This window comes from Hetaerina americana, unplaced genomic scaffold, assembly GCF_022747635.1.
Source record: "Hetaerina americana unplaced genomic scaffold, ioHetAmer1.1.p SCAF_7, whole genome shotgun sequence".
Taxonomy (NCBI): domain Eukaryota; kingdom Metazoa; phylum Arthropoda; class Insecta; order Odonata; family Calopterygidae; genus Hetaerina; species Hetaerina americana.
Window position 1 is genome coordinate 4,692,516 of NW_027287316.1, and position 21,069 is coordinate 4,713,584.

At 43.7% G+C, this 21,069-nt stretch overlaps 1 protein-coding gene across 1 annotated transcript; it reads left to right on the top strand.

Moving 5' to 3' along the window:
* The first annotated feature begins 149 nt into the window (after nucleotides 1–149).
* On the top strand, nucleotides 150–19,221 carry LOC139696505 (phospholipase A1-like). The gene is made up of 7 exons (XM_071595294.1): nucleotides 150–219; nucleotides 5,100–5,271; nucleotides 6,672–6,811; nucleotides 9,353–9,604; nucleotides 14,953–15,141; nucleotides 18,004–18,160; nucleotides 19,137–19,221. The coding sequence occupies exons 1-7, from the start codon at nucleotides 150–152 to the stop codon at nucleotides 19,192–19,194; spliced, it is 1,038 nt and encodes a 345-aa protein (XP_071451395.1). The 3' UTR covers nucleotides 19,195–19,221.
* The last annotated feature ends 1,848 nt before the right edge of the window (nucleotides 19,222–21,069 follow it).

Here is a 21,069-nt window from a genome sequence, read left to right on the forward strand (position 1 = left end):
GCGCTTAAGTACCACGTCCATATAAATAAACACGCGTCCTTTGCATTCCCATTCATTCGCGTCTCCTTTCAGCGCGAATTCCTGCTCTCGCAGCTTCAGTCGACGGGCGGACGACAGAGATAGCACCGCAGTCGAGCATCGCTAGGTCGATGGCCATCGCAGGATGGGCGAGCACCGTCTTCGCCGCGACGGTGCTGGCGGCGGTCCTCTGCCGCTCAGGTTGGTGCCCTGGGGTCCTCCCATGTCCGAGAGAGGCGCCGAGGACTTAAGTCTGGCGCCGAAGCGCTTTAGGAAACGGCGAGGCTGTGCTACAGATTTTAGGGATCGACCACAGCTTAACATGCATGGAATATTTCAATCGATTTAAATGAATCACAATCAGATTCAGTTAAATTACAAATTAAATAAATCTCTTGCATAAATTAGGATGTCTCTTTAGCAGCGATGTTTAAAATGTATTATTACCCTCATCGCACTACGGCAGGAGAGATCATTCTAGTAAAATTAGAGAAATAAAGTGTAGAACAGAAAGATTCACTTTGCATTAGATTCAACAGATGTCATTTTTTCCACGAACGATAAGGCATCAGAATAACATTGTCCGACCGCGGCAGGGGTAAAAATATTCGGGTCAAAATTAGTCTGGTGTATATTCACTCCCTGCCACACGACCCAGCGGTGGCTTTTAAGGTACTACAAATACTAAAAAATACTAGCAAGGAATCACACTAAAAAGCCGACTTCGAAAAAGATACAAATTGAACGATAGCTAGATAATAAACCGGGAGAAGCAAAAACAATCAGCTAAATGGAATTCCAGCAACGCTCGAAGAAAGAATGAAAGACTTTGCATATCAACTGGAAAGTTATTTTTCTTTACTTCTTAGCTTCACTTTCCCAGGAAGTTGGATTTCCGCAAAGTATCGGCTTCAGCCATCTCTCAAGTGGAGTTCCAGTACTTAAATGAGTAACATACAATTACTATTTTAAAAAGAAACTTGGATACCCATAACTACTACATGGCGGTTCGGTCTATTGTACACAGATTTCAAATTGTGAGCATCTGCAAATAATCCATCCAAGGCACGTAGAACATCCGACCCAGTTAGACAAGGATTTCTCCATTGAGGTTGGGAAAAACATGTTGGAAAATTGGAAATAACGAGTTTATTCACAACTACTAACTCTCAATATAGAATATGACATAAGGCCCGACGCTGAAATGAATGTTCAATTAAGATTGATCATGCAGTTATAATGTGCAAAAAAATAATGTAATGCTATTACGTTTTCTTTACGTGTAATGTATGCGTGGTAGTACAAGTTTCACCGGTTTGACTCCAGTATTGTGTCAGCGGAAGTCGTTGCAAGTTGAAACATGTTCAGTTCGTCCGACTGCGACAGATGCAACACGCGAAACTGCATCGGAAATTTTGTTTTCGCCTGATGAAAACGTCGTCAGCCTGTGAAATGGCGCGAAAGGTTTGTGAGGTGTTTGTACTTCCCTGCTGACCTGTTTGAAGGAGGCATAAAATGTTTAAAGAGGGCGAGCAATCAATAAAAAGGTCCAAAGATCCCTTCACTTCCCTTGCTGATGTAAACAAGCAGGACGCCCCTGCTGCCATCGCGGGGGAAGATCTTCGAATAGCGTGAAGAGGCCTACAAGAGAAAGCAGGCATTTCATTGAGATCCACCCACAAGCTGATAGCATGCAAAGTGCACGAGAAGGACGTGATTGTTCGCGGCGGGTGGCGACACCTCTCGCATTCGAACAGCAGGAAGTTAGCGTGAAGGTTTATCCACGGGAAAAGTTGATGTTACGGGGAGATAAGGCGTTCCTTTGAAGGTTATCACTGCAGATGAAACTCGCCTACATCATTTCAATCCTAAGGTCAAGCAACAAAACACTCTTCGGAAATCCCCAGCTTGATCAACATGAAGAGAAGACGAAGTGGTGTTTCCTGCTGGGAAAGTTTGTGATCTTATCATTTCAAGATATTTATAAAGTGGATCATCAGCTTCAGCAGTATTAACTTGCATAACGGTAAATGAAGCTCACTATTGAGATCTATCGAATCCAAGGCCATATCGCAAAAACGCATGGCTGACATCGCAAATGTGGTTGCTGTATTTCCCGCGGAAATCAATTCAAGGTGTGTTCCTATTCTACCTCTCAAGGCAGAAGTAGCCCTACGTAACTTTTTCCTGTCCCTCGATGTGAAGACACGCTGTCATGGAAACCGCTTTTCATCATCGGAAGCAGTAGCTAAGGAGATTTTGAAAGAATCATCAAAAAAATAACTTCAGGATGTTTCCAAAGGTTGGAGAGAAGGTGGTTCGAGTGCATTGAAATAAATGAACACTACAATGAGAAATGAATTCAAAATTGGGAGGATGCGCAAAGTTATGACGTTCAAAATATGAAACCATTCTTCACTGAACTGTCCTGGTAGTTATCGACATGTTCTGAAATGAATGGTTTCCGGGAGGAAAAAGAAAATGACGAACTGCAGGAAAAACTGTATTCATTGCTGCCACTCGCCAATTTGCGCGGGGAAAAGGGATGGCTAACCAATGCCATCACTCCTCGGCGACCCTCGCTCTCTTTGTCCCAATACATATACGAATCCCCATTTACAACCAACAGCTCTTGAATGTCACGTTCTTCCCCTCCAAACTGCGCGCGATCCAATCGGGAAATCAATCCAACTTCGTGAGGATCCCATACACTAGCGACATTTTCTAAATGAGGTCTAGCCAGCAAAAGATAGCATTTCTCTTCGACCTTTTCACATATACCCAGTACTCATCTTATAAATCCTAATTTTTTGTTAGCTTATCCACATATTCCCCGTATGTGCTTCACCCAGGAGGGATCGTGAGTGAGGGTAACGCCTAGGCATTTGAATTGAGTCTCTACACATTCCATTTCGGTGTTCCCGATGCAGTGGGGTGTTCGGGTAGGAATTGTTTGCTTTTGCCAAAAATTCATCGCTACCCAGTAGTTTAAGTTTAATACTAATTGCCAAGTGTCACACCAGCGTTGTATAGCATTCAGGTCATCTGATAAAGCTGCTGTATCCTCAGAATATCACGGTCAATCACAGCATCGTCGGCAAATAAACGTGCCTTACTAGTGACCACTGACTAGTGAGTCAATGTCATTAACTTAAAGTAGAAAAAGAAGAAGTCCGAAAACACTTTCCTGGAGAACACCCGAAGTAACGTCTACTTCATTTGAGCTAACTCCATCTATGACTACTTTCTGTATCCGACCATTGAAAAAGTCTCCAACCCAACCCGGGATACCATGAGGGACTTTGCACAAAGATTTTTAAAATTTAGAAAAATTGAGTGCACTGGAACATTAGTCTCCCCCGGGCTAAAAATATCGTGAAAAAAAGCGCAAGTTGTGTCTCGCAGGTTTTACTGCAAAACGACCGAGTTAAAATGACTTATTTTAAGGCACACCGTTTCCCCAAAAGGCCGTCGGAAAAATGGGCAAAACACTTTCCCGCTTATCCTCAAGACGAGAAATTCCACTAAGATTCTAACCGTCCTCCTAACCTATTTGATGGAAAGGAATCGAAAGATTGGTTCGAGGAATTGCTGATGTCCTCAGCCATGGGGGTCGTGAGGCGGGACAGTTGGTGCTCAGTCTCAGGAGGCCGACGGCGCATGGACTGCAGCAGCACCAGGGCCGACGAGTGTGCACCGAGCTCAATAGATCAAGAAACACAACAATGTTATAAAACAGAAAGAATATATCGTGACGTCCTATTCAGCGGAAGAGAAGAACTGAGGAATTCGAGGAAGTTGACCCAATCACTGACATCGGAAGCGGCGTCAAACGCGAATTTCGGAAACGGATGTGAAGCGGGCAGAGCAGCTCAAAGCAAAGAAATTAGGAGTCATTGACGTTGACGGGGCTGCCCCCGTGCTTAAAGAGGAGGAGGCAGTTCGTAGGGGAGGAAGCAGGACGCGACGGCATTGGAGTTGAGCGAGGAAATGCGAGGGCCTTTGAGAATGCAGGCCAAGGGACCAGATGGAAACTTCATTTGGTGCCGGTGCGTCATCTGCGAAAATCTTCCATCAATGTTTTTCAGTGAATAGGCATACATTTCCGTCGAATTTTGTACATCTTGTTAGACTTTCGTCATGAAGACGGGTGTGGATATAAAATGAGGAAAACGAAATGGGAAGACGAAGTTACTATCGGTACATAGAAATGAACTATCCATACGAACACACCCTTCTCACCGCTCTGGTACCGCTTGGGCGACAAGAAAGACGCTATGTACATATGAGAAACTCTCTCACCAATTTCCTCCACACTGCCCTCTTCCGGCATCTCTCTGCCGCATTCGTGAATTGTTCCCTGCGCGATTTTCCGTTTCAGCGACTCCTCTAATATTCCTCGTCTCTAGAGACACTCCCCGACCACAATCACCCGTGATCTGTTCGGTCTCCTCCGTCCCTCTCTCCAACCGCCGACTCTTTTCTCAGATCCATTCGGGAATCTATCTCCCCGGCAGTGCTTCCAAACCACACTCTTCCATGACGATGGCCCTGGTGCCTCCACTCCATCTCCTCCTCCACGTTCAACACGACCCCTCCACGTGAGACCCACACCAAATCACACTTAATAGGCATGTGCTAGATTTGCAGCAGTAAAACAGTATGGAGAGGAGCGTATAGTACTCTTACCCACCACCATTTCTGGTAATTACTGTTTTTGCTATTGTGAACAAAGCACGAATGTGACCGATGGGAAATAGTTTTGGAAGGACAAAGAAGTATGGACATGATTAGTCAGATAGGCACGTTTTTTTCTTAAATTCCTAATAATGAGGATTTTTTTATTTTGACAGAAGTTTTTCGTACTTTTCACCATTTAAGATTTTGGAAACAGCCTTTTGGGGAGTTACGATTGGGAGAAATAAAGAAAATTCAATCCGAGGCATAGTTACCAAGTCAATTGACATGAGCACTTTGTCACAGGGAGTCTGCACATGGTGTACATCACATTCACTTAGGATGATATCTTTCACAAGAGATAAGAACTGTTTCCCCTCTATCTCTCTCTGCCCTCGTCGCAGGAGTGGAAACGGCCACCCTCAAAACCTCGATGGGCCCTAAAGGTCCCTTGCCCCTCATCATGTACTTCCCGGACGAAAAGGGGAAGCTGAGGCCAGCGATCATGTACGGGGCCTCGGTGGACCAGCCCCGGATCGACGCAGAGAAAGACATCTTGTTCTACGTCCACAGAAGGTATGCACCTATTTCGTCTACATGCATCAGCAACACGCGCGCACACACACACACGCACACATGTGCGTGCATTGTCAATAATATTCTGTCATTCACCTGTTTCACGTTCACTGCACTTCTCCCCCGTTTCCTAACCACTGCTACTCCACGTTGATCCTCCTGCCCTCTGCTGTATATAAGTAGGTATTACTCGGTAATTATCCCTCCAAAATTCCCCGCTAACTTCCCATCTCACCTCAGGCAAGAGTATCTGAATTTCCTCGCTCTATCTTTCGCTTGATACTTTCCAACATCCCTGCCCTTAGCACACTTCAACCAGTCCCCGCGTTCACGGTGGCGTTCTTCTTCCACGTGGAATAGGAATTTACAAGAATTTCCGAGGAATTAGAGATGCATCCACCTGATGGACAGAGACTTGGTTGACATGACGATCGCCATTTAAATATTTCAATGCAATGTGGTGAATGGAGCATTATGCTCCATGTAAATGAGCCGCGGAATCATTTACAATTACTTATGATCTGCCAAAGTCCTCGGATTCTTTCCATACACCTTTGGTGATTAAAATTCATGGTGCTCGAATTTGAAAAGCGGGTGGGGTCAAATCAATAGGATAATAGATGCAGAAGATGAAGATTTGATTGTATACGCACACCCTTAACAATTCATATACGATATGTTCCTGTAACCAAATGTGTGCTCTAACCAACTACGTGTGCTCCAATCAATAGATGGGACTTTGACGTCTCCACCGATTATAATGTCACGATCTTTGATTTGGGATGAGAAACTTTTGATTTGCTGTTCTAGTTCTAGTATTAAATCATCTTTGTCGCCCGGCGGCCTGTGCAATGCGAATGCATAGATTTTTTTGGATTCAGGGCTTTTAATTGAACACCAAACGCCCTCTCACCCGGGATTACCTCAGCCCTGCTGATGTAGAGATTAGATTAACCTGCCTAACGCAAGAATGTTTGACTGAAATGAAGACACCGCCCCCGATTCTATTAACACTGTTATTTCCGTAAAGGGGAAATGTTCACTATCGGTGATATCAGTGGATAAGCAGCTATCAGTTCCAATAATTATATCTACGCCTCTACTTTGAATAAGGTGATATTGAAACCGTTTGTCCATAATATATGTCGTAAGATGATTAGATAGAGAGTTTTTGCAGAATATTAGAACCTTTTGAGAATATGTATGTTCATCCTTTCGTGTTACCTATCCTTTTTCTTTTACGTGTACCCTGGGGAATACATTCTTGTCGTTGACTGGAATATCGCGTTGAAATATATGTATATACACGACCTTTTGTATTTCGGACGCATTTGGGCTCCTGGATAGTGTGGGGTGAGACCTTTTCATCCATTGTGTCTCAAATGTCTTCCATCCCACAGGAACCGGACGACCCAGGTGTTCGTGGACGACCCTGTGTCCCTCGAGGCCTCCGGATTCGACCCTAAGGCGAATACGTTCATCATAACCCACGGCTACTTATCCAGCGACTCCTCTGACACCATCCAGGACATCAAGAACAGTTGAGTCCACACTCCGCCGATCGAACCACGGGGCACAGCGGGAGCCAAAGCGTTCTATCACCGCAAGAATCGTTGCCGGCATCGGATCCATCATTACGGCAGATCTCCTCATTTCTGATCTAAGAAGGCTTTTACTTATTGCCTCGAGATTTGTTAAGACAGCAAGCACTAGCTTTGTCTTGAACTACCCTTCAAAATCTCTTCATCTATCCCTTGAACTTATAAATAGTCTTGAATGCTCTCTTTGAAATTGGAATGGATCCCATCCAAGTTATTCTCCTAAAAAACCACATTAAATATTTTAATCCTTATGCTCTAATATGATCAACAGTTTTATGTAATGTGAGAGTTCTGTATTTACGTAGGTAAAGTTTTTCTGTACGATTTACAGCATGATAAATTCCTTGAAATAGGTCTCATATTTGGGGTAATTCATCTAGAGAGTTAATAACATTTTAAATGAACTTGAAATCTGTTTTTAAAGCTGTGATTGGGGAGATTTTAGATTGAGAGTGAATAGAAAATGGCATTAGTGGATATTTTGCAAAAATGGGGTTCTTTGCTTCACTATAGGGAATCACTCACGAAGCTAAGGTTAAATTACAGATGGAATCTCCTGCATAAATTGGAAGCAGGTCTCTTCAGCAGTGATGTTGAAAATGTATTATTACCCCCATCGCACTACGGTATCAGAGATCTCGTCAACAAAATTAGAGAGACCAAGTGCAGAACAGATTCCGGGAACATATTTTCCACGAACGATAAGGGATCAGAATGACGTTGTCCGACCGCGGTAGGGTCATGTTCGGGGCCAAATTAGTCTGGTGGGTATTTACCCTCTGCCACACACCCTAGAGGTGGCTTGCAGGGCACAAAATAATTGAAATTTTACCATAAAAAATAGTTACGCTGTTAAGATTTTTGAGATTAGATGGCTCTGTCATCGGCCGAAAACGAGATCAATACAAAACAACTGGGAAAAAATTTGAAAAATACAATTTTAATATAAAGGTGATACCTAATTTTCGTGAAGTGGTATAGGAGACTTCGGAGAGACATAGTATTATATTTATCTGCCTGAATATGTTCTTGGCAATTTATAATACTATCTGCTAATACGCCCAAGGTCCTCTAATGAGGACAGACGGTTCATTGACATGAATGATGTAGTTGATGCTCAAAGAGGATTTTTAGGGGGAGATATAACACTGGACTTATTTGGGATGAGGTTAAGTTGTCAGAACTTGTAGCCTTCTAAAGTCCTACAATGGCACTCTGAGGTTTGCAAAGGCCTGCATCACTATGTATGTGTTTAAATATCTTGCGGTAGTCGGCATGAAGCAGGATGTGAGCTTGGGAGGAAAGACGCTAGATCATTGAAGCAAATATTAAAAACAGATGGTCCAAGAAAGCTGCCCTGGGGAACAACCGACATCAAAAGCGATAATTGAATAATTCACCAGACATTATTCCCAGCTGGATTCAGTAACTAAGATACCTGGACAAGAGTTTCAGTAAAGTCTTATGGGTACCAAACTGCTGACTGAGTTCATGAAGGAGGTGGAGGTTGCAGCTGAGAGAGTCGAAACATTGAGAAGGATGGCATCAAACCGAGTGAAGTTTGCACTTGAATTCAGAGAAGGGCGTTGCGGGACTGCTGGGTTGATTCGATTGTTTCTGGCTCAACTTTGTGGAAGTTCATTTAATGAATAAGGACTGCTAAGTAGGTCACACATGGCCCGGGCCAGAGAGCAGGTCATGTTGTTTGTTGCTCATAAAAGGAGACGTATTAAAATAGATGCGATTCGAAACAATCCTCCTCTCACGCCCAAAAGAAAGAACGGAATGCAATGAGATAGAGCCAGAGGGGAGGGAAACAGATGCGTCGCGCGAACCACTGTCGGCGGCCCCAAAATTGCAAGGCCCAACGGCGGAGAGTCCAAAATCGCGTGGGAAGGAGCCTCTAGGGGGTCCCGTGTGGTCCTTGTCTCGTTGCTTGGATGAGACATCGCATGGATGAGAGTGTTGGACACGAGGTGTTCGGACGGGTCAAACCGAAAATGCACTCGCTGCGATCATAGGGAGGAAGGACGTCAGCGGTTATTTGTTGGGAAATGTATGCATTGGGCATTTCAGTTCAAAGGGCGACGGTGCAGCAATGTCCTACAGAGAGCCTCGTTTAAAAGAATGATTTGATTTCACTGTTTTGCGCTGTTGCCTTCGGTTTCAGATTTGTAGACTAGTGTTCCTTTATGCAAATTCATAATTCTAAATTCCTAATTTTTGTGTTGACGGTTGTATTTTTCCGCACTCTTAAACACTCCAAATGGCAATCGGAAATTAAAATATTCAGACTAAATACTAAGGTACCTCAGAATTATATCAAAGTTGGAGGCATGATTTCGACTGTTTGATTTTAAGCGCCGTCATTTTTTTTTGGGCTTACCAATACACGAGAGTGTTTCGCGGCTCATCACCGCTCAGATGTCGCTGCTCCTGGTGTCGCCCCCGCCTCTGCTGACTTTTATCGCCCTCCGCAGTGTACCTCGGCATGATGGACTGCAACGTGGTGGCTGTGGACTGGTCCAATCTATCCTTCAACCTTCTCTATCCGATCGCCAAGGAGAACACGGTGACCGTGGGAAAGTACGTGGCCAAGTTCGTGGACTTCGTGGCGCGGGTGGCGGGTGTTGACGTGTCGGCCCTGGAGCTGGTGGGACACAGCCTCGGCGCGCACGTAATGGGCATCGCGGGCAAGAACGTGCAAGCGGGGAAGATCGGGAGGATATCGGGTGAGGAGGCCAACCAACCAACATCGACTGGCGACGTGGAAAGTGTTTCCTTCCGGCCCTCGCAGCCCCATCCAGGGCCAACCCTCCCTCGGACCCACTCTACTTATGTTCGTTTCCATTCCACACCCACACTCAGTGACCTCGTCTTTGAATTCCATAATGCCCTCATTGGCAAAGCCACTTCGTCTTCTCTGACCCTTCTTGGGTTCAGCGCTTCATTTGGCATCGATGCTTCCCTTCGGAAATTGCTCCGTCGTTTTTTATCGCCTCATTCTTATCCCCGGCGATCCTCAGAAGGATGCCGTTTTGAATTTCTCTTATTTCACTCTTTTGTTTCTTAAGTGATGCAAGATCCTTAGTCACAATGTCCGCAAGCGAGTTTTCTCGTATCGCTTCCTTTCCCGAAACATCATCTTCCTCAGTTAAAACAGTCGCCTTTGCATCAATAGGCCATTCCTATACCGAACATATATACAACCCCAGGGCCCCAACCGGCCCCAATATATATACGCACAGATTAGGCGACCAGATTGAGAGCATTGGGTGTAAAACAGAAAGAAATAACGGGGAAGCAAGCCAGTATGTTCATTTTAAAGGCTAACTGTTTCCACTCCGGACGCCCTTCGATAATCAAGTGCCGCATTCCAGCCACACGAAAAGCGTTACCAGAGTCGGAGTTGATTTCAACCTTCCTTCAACAGACGGGGATGTCTGCTGCATCGAGACATCAGCGAGAAACCGCGATCCATGCGAGGCTACACTTAACACGTTCACCATTGACTTAATATATCTAATAATAAATAAACATTTAATAAAATTGTCCGACCGCTGTAGGGTCATATTCGGGTTCAAATCCCGGTGGCTTATTTTGCCGATCCCGGTGGCGGCGGGGTAACGTCCTCGTCTGCTATTCCAAGGGTCGCGGGTTCGATTCCCGCCTAGGTGAGTTTTCCTCCACCTAGGGCTTGGGTGTTTGTGAATGTGACCATTGTTATCGTTGTTAATAGTTCGATGTAAAGGCCAAAATGTGCTGTTTTCGGACTTATACTGAATAAATAAATAAATAAATAAATTGGTCTGGTGTGTATTCACCCCCTGCGACACACCCTGCTTTTGGTGGCTTGCAGGGTACTAAAATATCCATCAAATATCTAATAAGAAGACCAAACAGGGTAAACAAGATTCTAGATCTCTGTTTGACGAACTGTTCCTTTTGATGAACTACACATTTACATGTAATCGAAAGCGTAGGTGGCCAAAAAGCCAACTTTGCCGAGTCGTACGCGTCATTAATAGTGAAATCTTGAAAGAAGATATATCTTATCGAGAAAAGTAACTTGAACGATTTTTCCAACTTTCAAAAGAAAAAACTACAGTCACTTATAACGAAAACGCAAAATGCTGGAACAGAAACTCCATGGAATTATAATTAGCCACGATTGAGAGACATATAACGTATTCCCATAAAAACAAAACAGGAAAGCAATGAACAAAGGTGGCACAACGTTGAGGTTAGAAGTGCATCGAGTCATCAAAGGAAACTGCCTTCAAAATACAAAAATGAATTGAAAACCGGTGCAGGGACGCCCTTTGGAAAGACACGGGCATAAATACGTAACACATATCTCAAGGAAACTAAAGGACTGATGCAAAGTGCCCTATCAAACTATGAAGTAATATTTCGATGCGATTGCATGGAAGATGACCCTAAGACTTTCGGTCATATTCCAGGGAGAACATTCCAAGTGTCGAGTCGTTCAAAGACTCGAAAATTGCAGTATATTTACAGGCAGCACCCAAAAAGCGAACTGAATTGGGTTTGGAAATGATTATTTAAAAAAATTCCGTTATGCACATCTTGCAAGTAAAAAACACGAGGAGACTTTGCCAAATTGCACACTCGGAGGCGTTCGGATGAACGTAGCAGACCACGTCATATATTTGGGCGTCACCATCGCATCGAACATACTACATACGCACTATTTACGAAGCTGGTTATAAAGAAGATGGCTTTCAAACGTGAAGGAAACTTTCTAGTTTTCTTAATTAAGACACCGCATAGAGCATGCATGAAAGAGCACTAAGCGTCACGCATCCACTGCTAGTTCTGGGATGGGAATCTTCAGACATGCAAAGACAAAGTGCAAGGTTAATCCCATTGCAAAGATACCAATGATATGGTTCTGCAAGCGACACAAAATATATAAGTGATTTCGCACCCCCCCCCAATTACAGAGGCAGGCGAGGTATTTCTCACAACGGAAAAGAAAATGCTTTGTTCTTCCACCTATTATTTTATTATTCACGACCTCGGTTTCGGCTCACAGAGTTGAGGTTTCCTGGTGACTTTGCAAGTCGAATCCTGGGTCGTGTATAGTAAAATATATGCGGAAGAACAAAGTATTTTCTTTTCCGATGTGAATCATTTTCACAAAGCGACGCCTCAAACCAGTCTAATTCTAACAAAATAAGAGGATAACAGAGTTTCACGGATAGATTCAAGCTTTTAATTTTCCTGCGGATCGTTCGCGACAGCAAGTCGAGGGGAGAACACTATCCAGGCTCGTCTGGCCAAGTTGATCACTCCCCCCCCCCTCCCCCTGGTGCCACCCCGCGTGAAACGGGCGTTGACGTCACCTGAGCTCAGCCAGTCCCGGAAGAGCCACGTGCGACAACGGGGAAGTGGCATTTGTTTCTTGGCACCTTCCCCTTGGATTCCCCCTCTCGAACCATCATCTCCTTCAAATCTCGCACTTCCCGTGATCTTCGGGAAAACATCGATCGAAACTGGGTTAGTACCTCAAAACAACGCTAGCATAAAAGGCAATTGGATATTCTTCAGGAATCCTTCAAAAACCCCTGCCGTTACACTACACTTTGGTCGCAGGCCGCCACGTTGCCCTTCCGTTCCTCCTTTAATTCGCGCCACTGAGCTCGGAAACGTGACTTTCGCGAAGAAGCACACTCCTCCAGTTTGCATCATCGAAACGATTGGAAGAAAAAAGATTACATTCACCACCTGTATACTACATGCATCTTTAGGTCTCCTTCAAAAAGCTTTTCCCTTTGAGGAGGTACAATATAACTGATAACTGTAATGGGAAGAGTTCACCCCAGCCGTACTCTTATAAATGGGCAAAGGATGGGTGGGGGATATTGGAGAAAATAGAAACAGTAAATCGATAAAAATTATAAAATTAAATAATTAACTGAAAATAAGACTAACAATAGTAAAAAACTGAAAATAATTGAAATATTTAAATACCGCAAACGGTTAGAACAATGAAATGGAGGGGAAAAAAAATTAATTTTTGGATACTAAAAAAGTGAAAATTAATCACGCATTCTCTAGCTTGGATGTACTATGCAGCAGTGATCCTTGCTAGTCGCATACACTCTCACTCTATCAGGGCTTACGAGAGGTTTCCCTCTGCGTCAGGGGCCCACCAATCACACGTATTGAAATAAAATGGGCACTCCCTTTACCCTTCCACCAAGTGCGAGTCACAGTACTAACGTCGGAAGAAATTCCACGGTAGACCTGTGAGTGAGTGAGTGAGTTTTGCTAGGGTTAAGGCGTCTTCGCATACCCAAGCAAGTGAGTGATTGGCGGGCCACTGCCGCAGGGGGAAACCTCTCGTAAGCCCTGATAGAGTGTGAGTGCATGCGACTAGCAAGGATCAATGCTGCTTAGTACATCCAAGCTAGAGAGTGCGTGATTATTTTGCCTTTATTATTATACGTGTGACTGACGGGCCACTGGCGCAGAGGGAACCTCTCCTAAGCCCTGATTGAAGGTGAGTGCTTGTGACTAGCAAGGATCAATGCTATATGGTAAATCCGAGCTAGAGAGTGCGTGATCATTTTTCGTTTATCATACTTCCTAATTTTATTTCACTACGTGTGATTGGTGGGCCCCTGACGCAGAGGGAAACCTCTCGTAAGCCCTGATAGAGTGGGAGTGTATGCGACTAGCAAGGATCACTGCTGCTTAGTACATCAAAGCTAGAGAGTGCGTGATTATTTTGCCTTTATTATTATACGTGTGACTGACGGGCCACTGGCGCAGAGGGAACCTCTCCTAAGCCCTGATTGAAGGTTGAGTGCCTGTGCCTATCAAGGATCAATGCTATATAGTACATCCGAGCTATAGAGCGCGTGATCATTTTTCGTTTATTATATTTCTTAATTTTATTTCAATACGTGTGATTGGTGGGCCCCTGACGCAGAGGGAAACCTCTCGTAAGCCCTGATAGGGTGAGAGTGTATGCGACTAGCAAGGATCACTGCTGCATAGTACATCCAAGCTAGAGAATGCGTGATTAATTTTCACTTTTTTAGTATCCAAAAATTAATTTTTTTTCCCCCTCCATTTCATTGTTCTAACCGTTTGCGGTATTTAAATATTTCAATTATTTTCAGTTTTTTACTATTGTTAGTCTTATTTTCAGTTAATTATTTAATTTTATAATTTTTATCGATTTACTGTTTCTATTTTCTCCAATATCCCCCACCCATCCTTTGCCCATTTATAAGAGTACGGCTGGGGTGAACTCTTCCCATTATATTTATACGGCCGTAGTTACCGTTCGCTTTGTATATAACTGATAACTGGTTTAATATTTTGCATATAATAATACTAATTTGGGCAAATTATTGCTTCAATTTTTTTGGGACCCCTTATTTTTAAACCCCCAATACAATTTTGTTAATTTTTTTACAAAATATGAGTTATATGTCCTTCCTTTCGGTCACTCTCCCCATTCCCACTTTATCTTTTGTTGATAAATCTATCAAATATTTTCCTAATCGGTTCCTCGTGATGATATTTCCCAATTTGTTTGGCCGTTATGTAAATATATCCAAGGATAGCTTCCAGTTCGCGTCTTTCCTCGGCATAAATTGGGACTAAATAAAGGACTCTCTCTGTGCATTGCCGTGTCCTCCTCCATCATGCATTCACACGTCCCACCCTCCTTTTTTTCCCCTATTTTCTTGAGATATGATCTAAACTCCCCGTTTCCTGTTAAAATTTGAAATACGCTCTTATGACCTTACTGTTCCTGCTCCATTTCTCAGTTGGAGACAAAGTTATATCTCCTAAAGTGGCCTCCTCCATATTTTGAATATGCTGTATTGATTCCACTCCTATGAGCTATCCATGGCTGTATTGATCAGATAACTTTCAGATTTCGCCCGAGTGAATAAGATTAAATGGAGGTTATTGACTCCCCCTTTTCCTCTCAATAAGAAGATACGGGTCTCCCGTGGAGACAGTCACCGGTCAAAGGCACGGTGACCTGCCACCAGTGGTTGGTTGCCCCTTAACACGCGCGTGTTCTCCGCAGGACTGGACCCTGCGGGGCCGCTGTACTCGCTGTCGGACACGTCGGACCGGCTGGCCGTGGGGGACGCCGCCTTCGTTCAGGCCATCCACACGTGTGCCGGTCTCTACGGGATAGACGGCGCCATCGCCGACGCGGACTTCTTCCCCAACGGCGGAAACCCAATCCAGCCCGGCTGCGGCGCGGACCTCGGTGAGGACTCGCCCCCCGTGGCGAGTTTCGCTCGCCATTTCGTCTCAGCATTTCCATCGACTATGTCATCCTAAAGACAGAGGCTTATGTATATCGGGAGGAATTGGAAAGCAAATAGATGCCTTATTTTTAGATTTTACAAAGGCTTTTGATAAGGGTCCCAATGGTAAACTAATTTATAAATGAAGAACTATCAGGAAACGCGGACTTGTGCGGGAGTGATCCCCTCCTTATGATGTCATCGTTGCTACGATGCTCTCGCCATTTATGTAGGGTATACATGCAGTGTATGGGATCCTAAAGGAAAAAAGTCTCATTCTGGAAATTGAAAAGGGTCAACACGAGGCAACTCGATTCGTTGAAAACTGTTGCAAAATGGCATCACAGAAATTCTTCCATGGCTGAGTCGGGAATCATTAGAACAAAGAAGATTTAGAGCCAGGTTTAAATTAAGACATTCAGAGTCGATTGTTTCCGAGGTCTCGTCAATCAAAAGTTCTGTTCCAGCTAGGCTTTCGAGCCCTTGATTCCGAAAACGAGGGAGATTGCTAAGTACTGAGCATGAAAATAAGGGGCAAACCTCTAAATGATACTATCTACATAATATTTTCATATTTATAGCATTGGGGAGACACGGGAATACTGGGGATCAACGGCAACAGCAAATGCAGGAGTGCAAATGCGTTTCATACATATTCTCTTCGTTCAGGCGTTGGGTGCACATCGAAACATCCAAGAGAAGAGAGGAACTTCTTCCGGCGCAACACAACCATCGAGAAGCGATTATTTGGCTGCGCATGTCATTCATTTTGTATTCTTCGATTTCTCCTTCAAGTTCCCCCTTTCGCCACTCGTCCCTCTCCGCGGGGGATTCCTCACGCAGCGTTCAATTACCATCTGCAGAGCAACTCTATTTCCACGTCAGGGATTGGGGGCCTAAAGTTGCATTGATTAATGTTTCCCCTTCTTGCCTTCCTGTTCTTCATGACCACTCTTAGTACGGTGGCGATCTCTCTCATTGGCGGTCATTTTTATCTCCTCCCATTTAGTATACCTGAAAACCTCTGCAGTGGATAAAATTAACCCTAGTTCAAAACAAAGATTTCAACTAACACGTATGTTGGTTTGCACCACCGTGCATGTCTTTTGAAGGATTTTGAAATGTTGCTTTTTCCCATTTTTCAACCATTTAAGCACCCCCTTTCCACCGGGTGCTTGCGCTCCCTGCCACACACCTTTTTGGTGGATCACGGGGAATTTGTTTATATGTAAATGCTTCCGCACATTCATGGCACCCTGTGGTCCGCCGGAGGGGCAGGTGGGAGGGCTTTCAGGGGAGTATAAATACTACTTGCCCTCTTACCAGATTTGTCAATGAAATATTTTGAATTCAACCAAGGCAAGGAAGGGCACGGGTCGGGAATACCCGAGGTGGTCGTGAGACGAGGGGGCAAGATGAAAAGGAAATGCCTTCAGGCGGGGAAAAGTGAACACGGAAAAGACACCGGGAAATAGGTAAAACCCGGTGTACGGATATAATAGAAATGAATTATGACGCCACGTATTACGGATGATGTGATCATAGTTTCAACAAAGAAAGACTATCGGATGAAGCATTGCTCGTATAAAAAAGAGAATGAGAGCCTACCAATTCAAGATAAACGAAATAAAACTAAGCCTGCGGTAAGATTTAGAAAGATATCTTGGGAGGTCACTAAAAATATTGGAAGAATTGCTCCATTTAGGCAGCAAGATCATTTGTGATGGAGAAAACAGGGCATACAGTATGTATTATAGTTCTAGCGATGAAGGATTTAATAAAAACTAACAACTAACAGCAATTATTAGCACTAGTGTAGCCAGTAGGAAAGCGACTTATTACAATCCAGTCTTGGAGTCCAATTTTCTACGGCTGTGAGACACAGTCATCAGAACCCTAGAGAGAGTGGAAATGCGGTAATACAGAACAACGATGAAAATGAAATGGATTTGGCGAGAGTAATAAATTAATAAGTTATTTTGAGAGTACATGGAGAGAGATGCCTATGGAGCATACTTACAAGCAGGAGAGGAGAGCTAATTGGACACGTCTCGAGTCCGAATTTCTGACCGAAGACAATAACTGAGGGCAAAATAGAGGGGAGGAATATAGACGGCCAAGGAATAATGCCCAAGCAAGTATTGGAAGAGACGTCTGCGCAAATAGTGAATAGATGGCCAGAAACAGGTTTGGAGAGTGACATTTACCCCATGCCAATGACGCTTGTTGATGATGACGCCGTCTGCTTCCACGGGTCGAAAAACTTATCGTGATGATAGCACTAAACTTGCGAGGGAATGCATGCGGTCGTCATGCCACGAGGGTGAAGCCAGCCTGCCTCCGAGGGCCCCCTCCCTCCCTTGGCCATCCCACGCCCCACCCACTCCCTCGACCTGATTAATGACTTCAGGTCACCCTCCTATTTTTCTTTCCTCAAGAGAGAATATCATGTTCATGGAACTATTATGATTTGAGGAAAATATAAACCAAACCAAATCTCATATTCTGAATGGTTAAAAGCAACACTATAATGGTGATTTCTCAGTCATTTTTCCGCAAATTTTGGGTAATTTCATCACGGGCGGATCGAATAATAATTGCAAAATAAATGGCGACGCAAATGTGGAAAAATACCATTTTCCCGCCCAGTGGGTACAGATCTCCTTGAGGACCGGTGGCTTTGAATGAGATTCCGGGTTGCCCTCCATATTTCCTACAGAGGACAATTGGGGGTGGGGGGAGGTGGTGGCAGGGGGCGTCTCCGGGTCCGAATCCTTATTGAGAATCTCTGTTTCCCTTTCTTTGCCAACACTCGCGCACAGACGGCGTATGCTCTCACAGCCGCTCCTGGATGTATTTCGCCGAGTCTATTGGCTCCAGTGGGTTCGCAGCCGTCCGTTGTGAAAACTACGAGAATTTCCTGGAAGGGAGCTGCAACGACAAACCGTCCGCGCCCATGGGAGAGCCCACACCAACAAGGTGCGTATAAGTGCGTGCGAGCGGAAGTGCATCTTTATACATGGAGGATTGCTGTGCACACCGCCAGCATCTCAAAAGCATCACTGGACACATTTCCTGCAAAGTCTGCTCTGTCTTTTACGAGGATACCGCCTCTCTCTTTCGACGGAATTCAACTCCGTCTTCATCGGAAGTAATAGAAGTAATCATACATATATAAATTATATATATATATATATATATATATGTATATGTGCATGCTGAATACATGTATATGTACATCTATTTGTGTTATATTGTGTCAGCCCATTATATATATATATATATATATATATATATATATATATATATATATATATATATATATATATATATATATATATATATATATATATATATATATATATATATATATATATATATATATATAAAAGGGTCGCGGTAGTCCAGTGGGTAGAGCGTTGGACTGCTGACCGGAAGGTCCCGGGTTCGATTCCCGGGCAAGGCACTCTGGGCACCTGCAGCTCCACCCAAGCTAAAGTGATTTTTCGGTTACCAGGTCTACCTGGGAAACCATAACCGGCACAGGGAAAGGGACTGTCCCCCCCTACCCTGATGTGTGAATTTTCACACGCCGTATATGGCTTTGTACTGGGTGATCTCTTCCATCACCTACTAAACCGACCTTCGGGTTGATTACTGTGTTTATATATATGATGTAGCATTTCCCTTTTTTGGAATAGGAACTAACACCGATCTCACAAAGTCTTCCGGCCCGATGACTCATACCCCCAAAATGCACAAGCATTGAAGCCCTAAAATAAAACTAATACCTGAGTATATAGTATAGTGAGTCGAAACTTAATTTGTTTTATGATTTGATCGCCATAATGCTGTTCCACCGCCATCAGTATTCGATGGCCGAGTTTCCCTCCTCCCCCAAATAGCTCCGTGCGGTCCTCCCCAACTAATTCTCCTCTCTCTCTCCTTTGCACAGCACCCGCGGAACGTACTACCTCAACACTGCGGACTCGTCCCCGTTCGCGCTCGGGTAGCCGCCCCCGCGGACGCGCGAGTCCATGCCTCCTCGATGGGTCAAAGGGGGGGGGGGGCTATCCCCTTGGAGGCCCTCCACCGCCCCCGCCGGACATCGAGGGAAGGATGCGCCGCTTAAGGATCGCCGTTCGATGCGTGCATTTCAGTGCTCAATGTGCCATGCACCGCTAACTGCTGCAAATATACGTCGAGCCCTGATCACGGGAATCTTCGGCGTAAATAAAATATTATCTTCACTCGTCGCATATTCCAGATTCTTCAAATGGAAGGATTTTTTGGAATGGAATATATGTATACCATGGAGCAACATATTTAATTCGATTTCCATGACCATATTTCCCGTCAGGACTGAAATTTCATCGAGGACACTCTAATACGCGAATAATGTTTGACGTGTGCGCGAAAGAAGAAAAAGAGAAAAGTGGTATCTCTCTCGAAACTTAAAAATAAAAACTTTTGTTATAAATTTGAAATTATGTTTTTATCTATCCATGATTAGGATTTTTGGAGAAAAAAATGACAAAGTAACACTCGGCTTTTTTATTCGTCACAGAATAGACGCACGTTTCCGTGCCAATGCATCACCGCCTCATGCCCAAGTTACACGCTGGCCTCATCGACAGGATTCTCGGGGAGATCGATGTTTTTGTACGATAGTGAATCGATTCGAGTTGATCATCCAATACAAATCTCTCACTCGAATCGATTCTATTCAAAATTCTAAATCTGGTTGAAGATCAATCAGATCTCCGCGCGCATGACTTGGACGTGCGCTATCCAATCGATCCAGCCGCAATGTTCACTGGCCAGGTGCAATCGCACGGCCCTTAAATGGATTCTGAAGAACGCACAGAGGAATGACATCGAGAAAAGCTTGCAAAAATGTCCAAAGTATTTTTTTTTGGGTTGTGAACAAAGTTACCCCTAATACCAAATTACCCTCTAGCGCCCCTCTTCCGGAACTAATTCTGAAATTTTACGCGAAATACTTATGCCAGAATGCTAAATATTACATCCGTTCTCAATAAGTTTAAGAAAGAATAATATTTGAAAAATGAAAGTCAAATCCAAGTGTATATCTAATTCTTCGATTTTGCTCTAAATTCGTTCCAAATTAGTCCTTCAAAATACAAAATACTATAATCAATTAATACTAAGTTTAAGACAAATTAGCTTTCAATAAGAGGAGGTCCAAATGTCTTGAAGATCTAATTTATAGATGTTGGCCAGTGTTAACTCCAAATTATTTCCGCCTATCAACAAAATATAATATTTAATTTTCCATAACATTAAGGGAAAATAAATTGCCAGTAACGTCAGCAGAATTGTTTCAACTAGAGGTAAATCGTCTTTTTTTCAGGAAATCTGCGAGAAAAATGCTTTTCCGGGCGTATTGTGTAATAAGTATTAGTAATGGTGAGCAATGCAACTATTTTGGTTGATTTTTGCGGTTTATTTAAACTAGTAACGATTAATTTATAAATGTTTATATACAAGTCTGAAATACTGTCATGGCATCTGAAATACCATGTCATGACATTTGGACTACCGTCTTTCAAATAATTTGAAAATAAAACTTTTTCCTCGGAATAAATTGAATAGATATTGATAAGAAATGTTTATGAATTACAAATTTAAATCACTACGCACTTTTTAAGGTTTAATTCTTATTGCCAAGAGCCACACCAGCGTTGTATTTCATTAAAGCCGTCTGCATATCGCATTAAGGTCGTCCGCCTCAGTTATTTAACCTTCATGACTACGAATATCTTCGTAAATGACTGCGTCGCTGGCAAAAAAAAACGCATCTTGCTGTTAACCAGGGAGTTGATGTCGGTAACGTAAATAAGGAATGAAAGAGGTCCAATAACACT

What these genes read in the sequence shown, in the direction of transcription:
- LOC139696505 (XM_071595294.1), top strand. Translation starts at nt 150, where the DNA reads ATGGCCATCGCAGGATGGGCGAGCACCGTCTTCGCCGCGACGGTGCTG. An exon ending in TTGTTCTACGTCCACAGAAG is followed by an intron (nt 5,272 to 6,671) that starts GTATGCACCTAT and finishes TCCATCCCACAG; the next exon opens with GAACCGGACGACCCAGGTGT. An exon ending in GAAGATCGGGAGGATATCGG is followed by an intron (nt 9,605 to 14,952) that starts GTGAGGAGGCCA and finishes TGTTCTCCGCAG; the next exon opens with GACTGGACCCTGCGGGGCCG.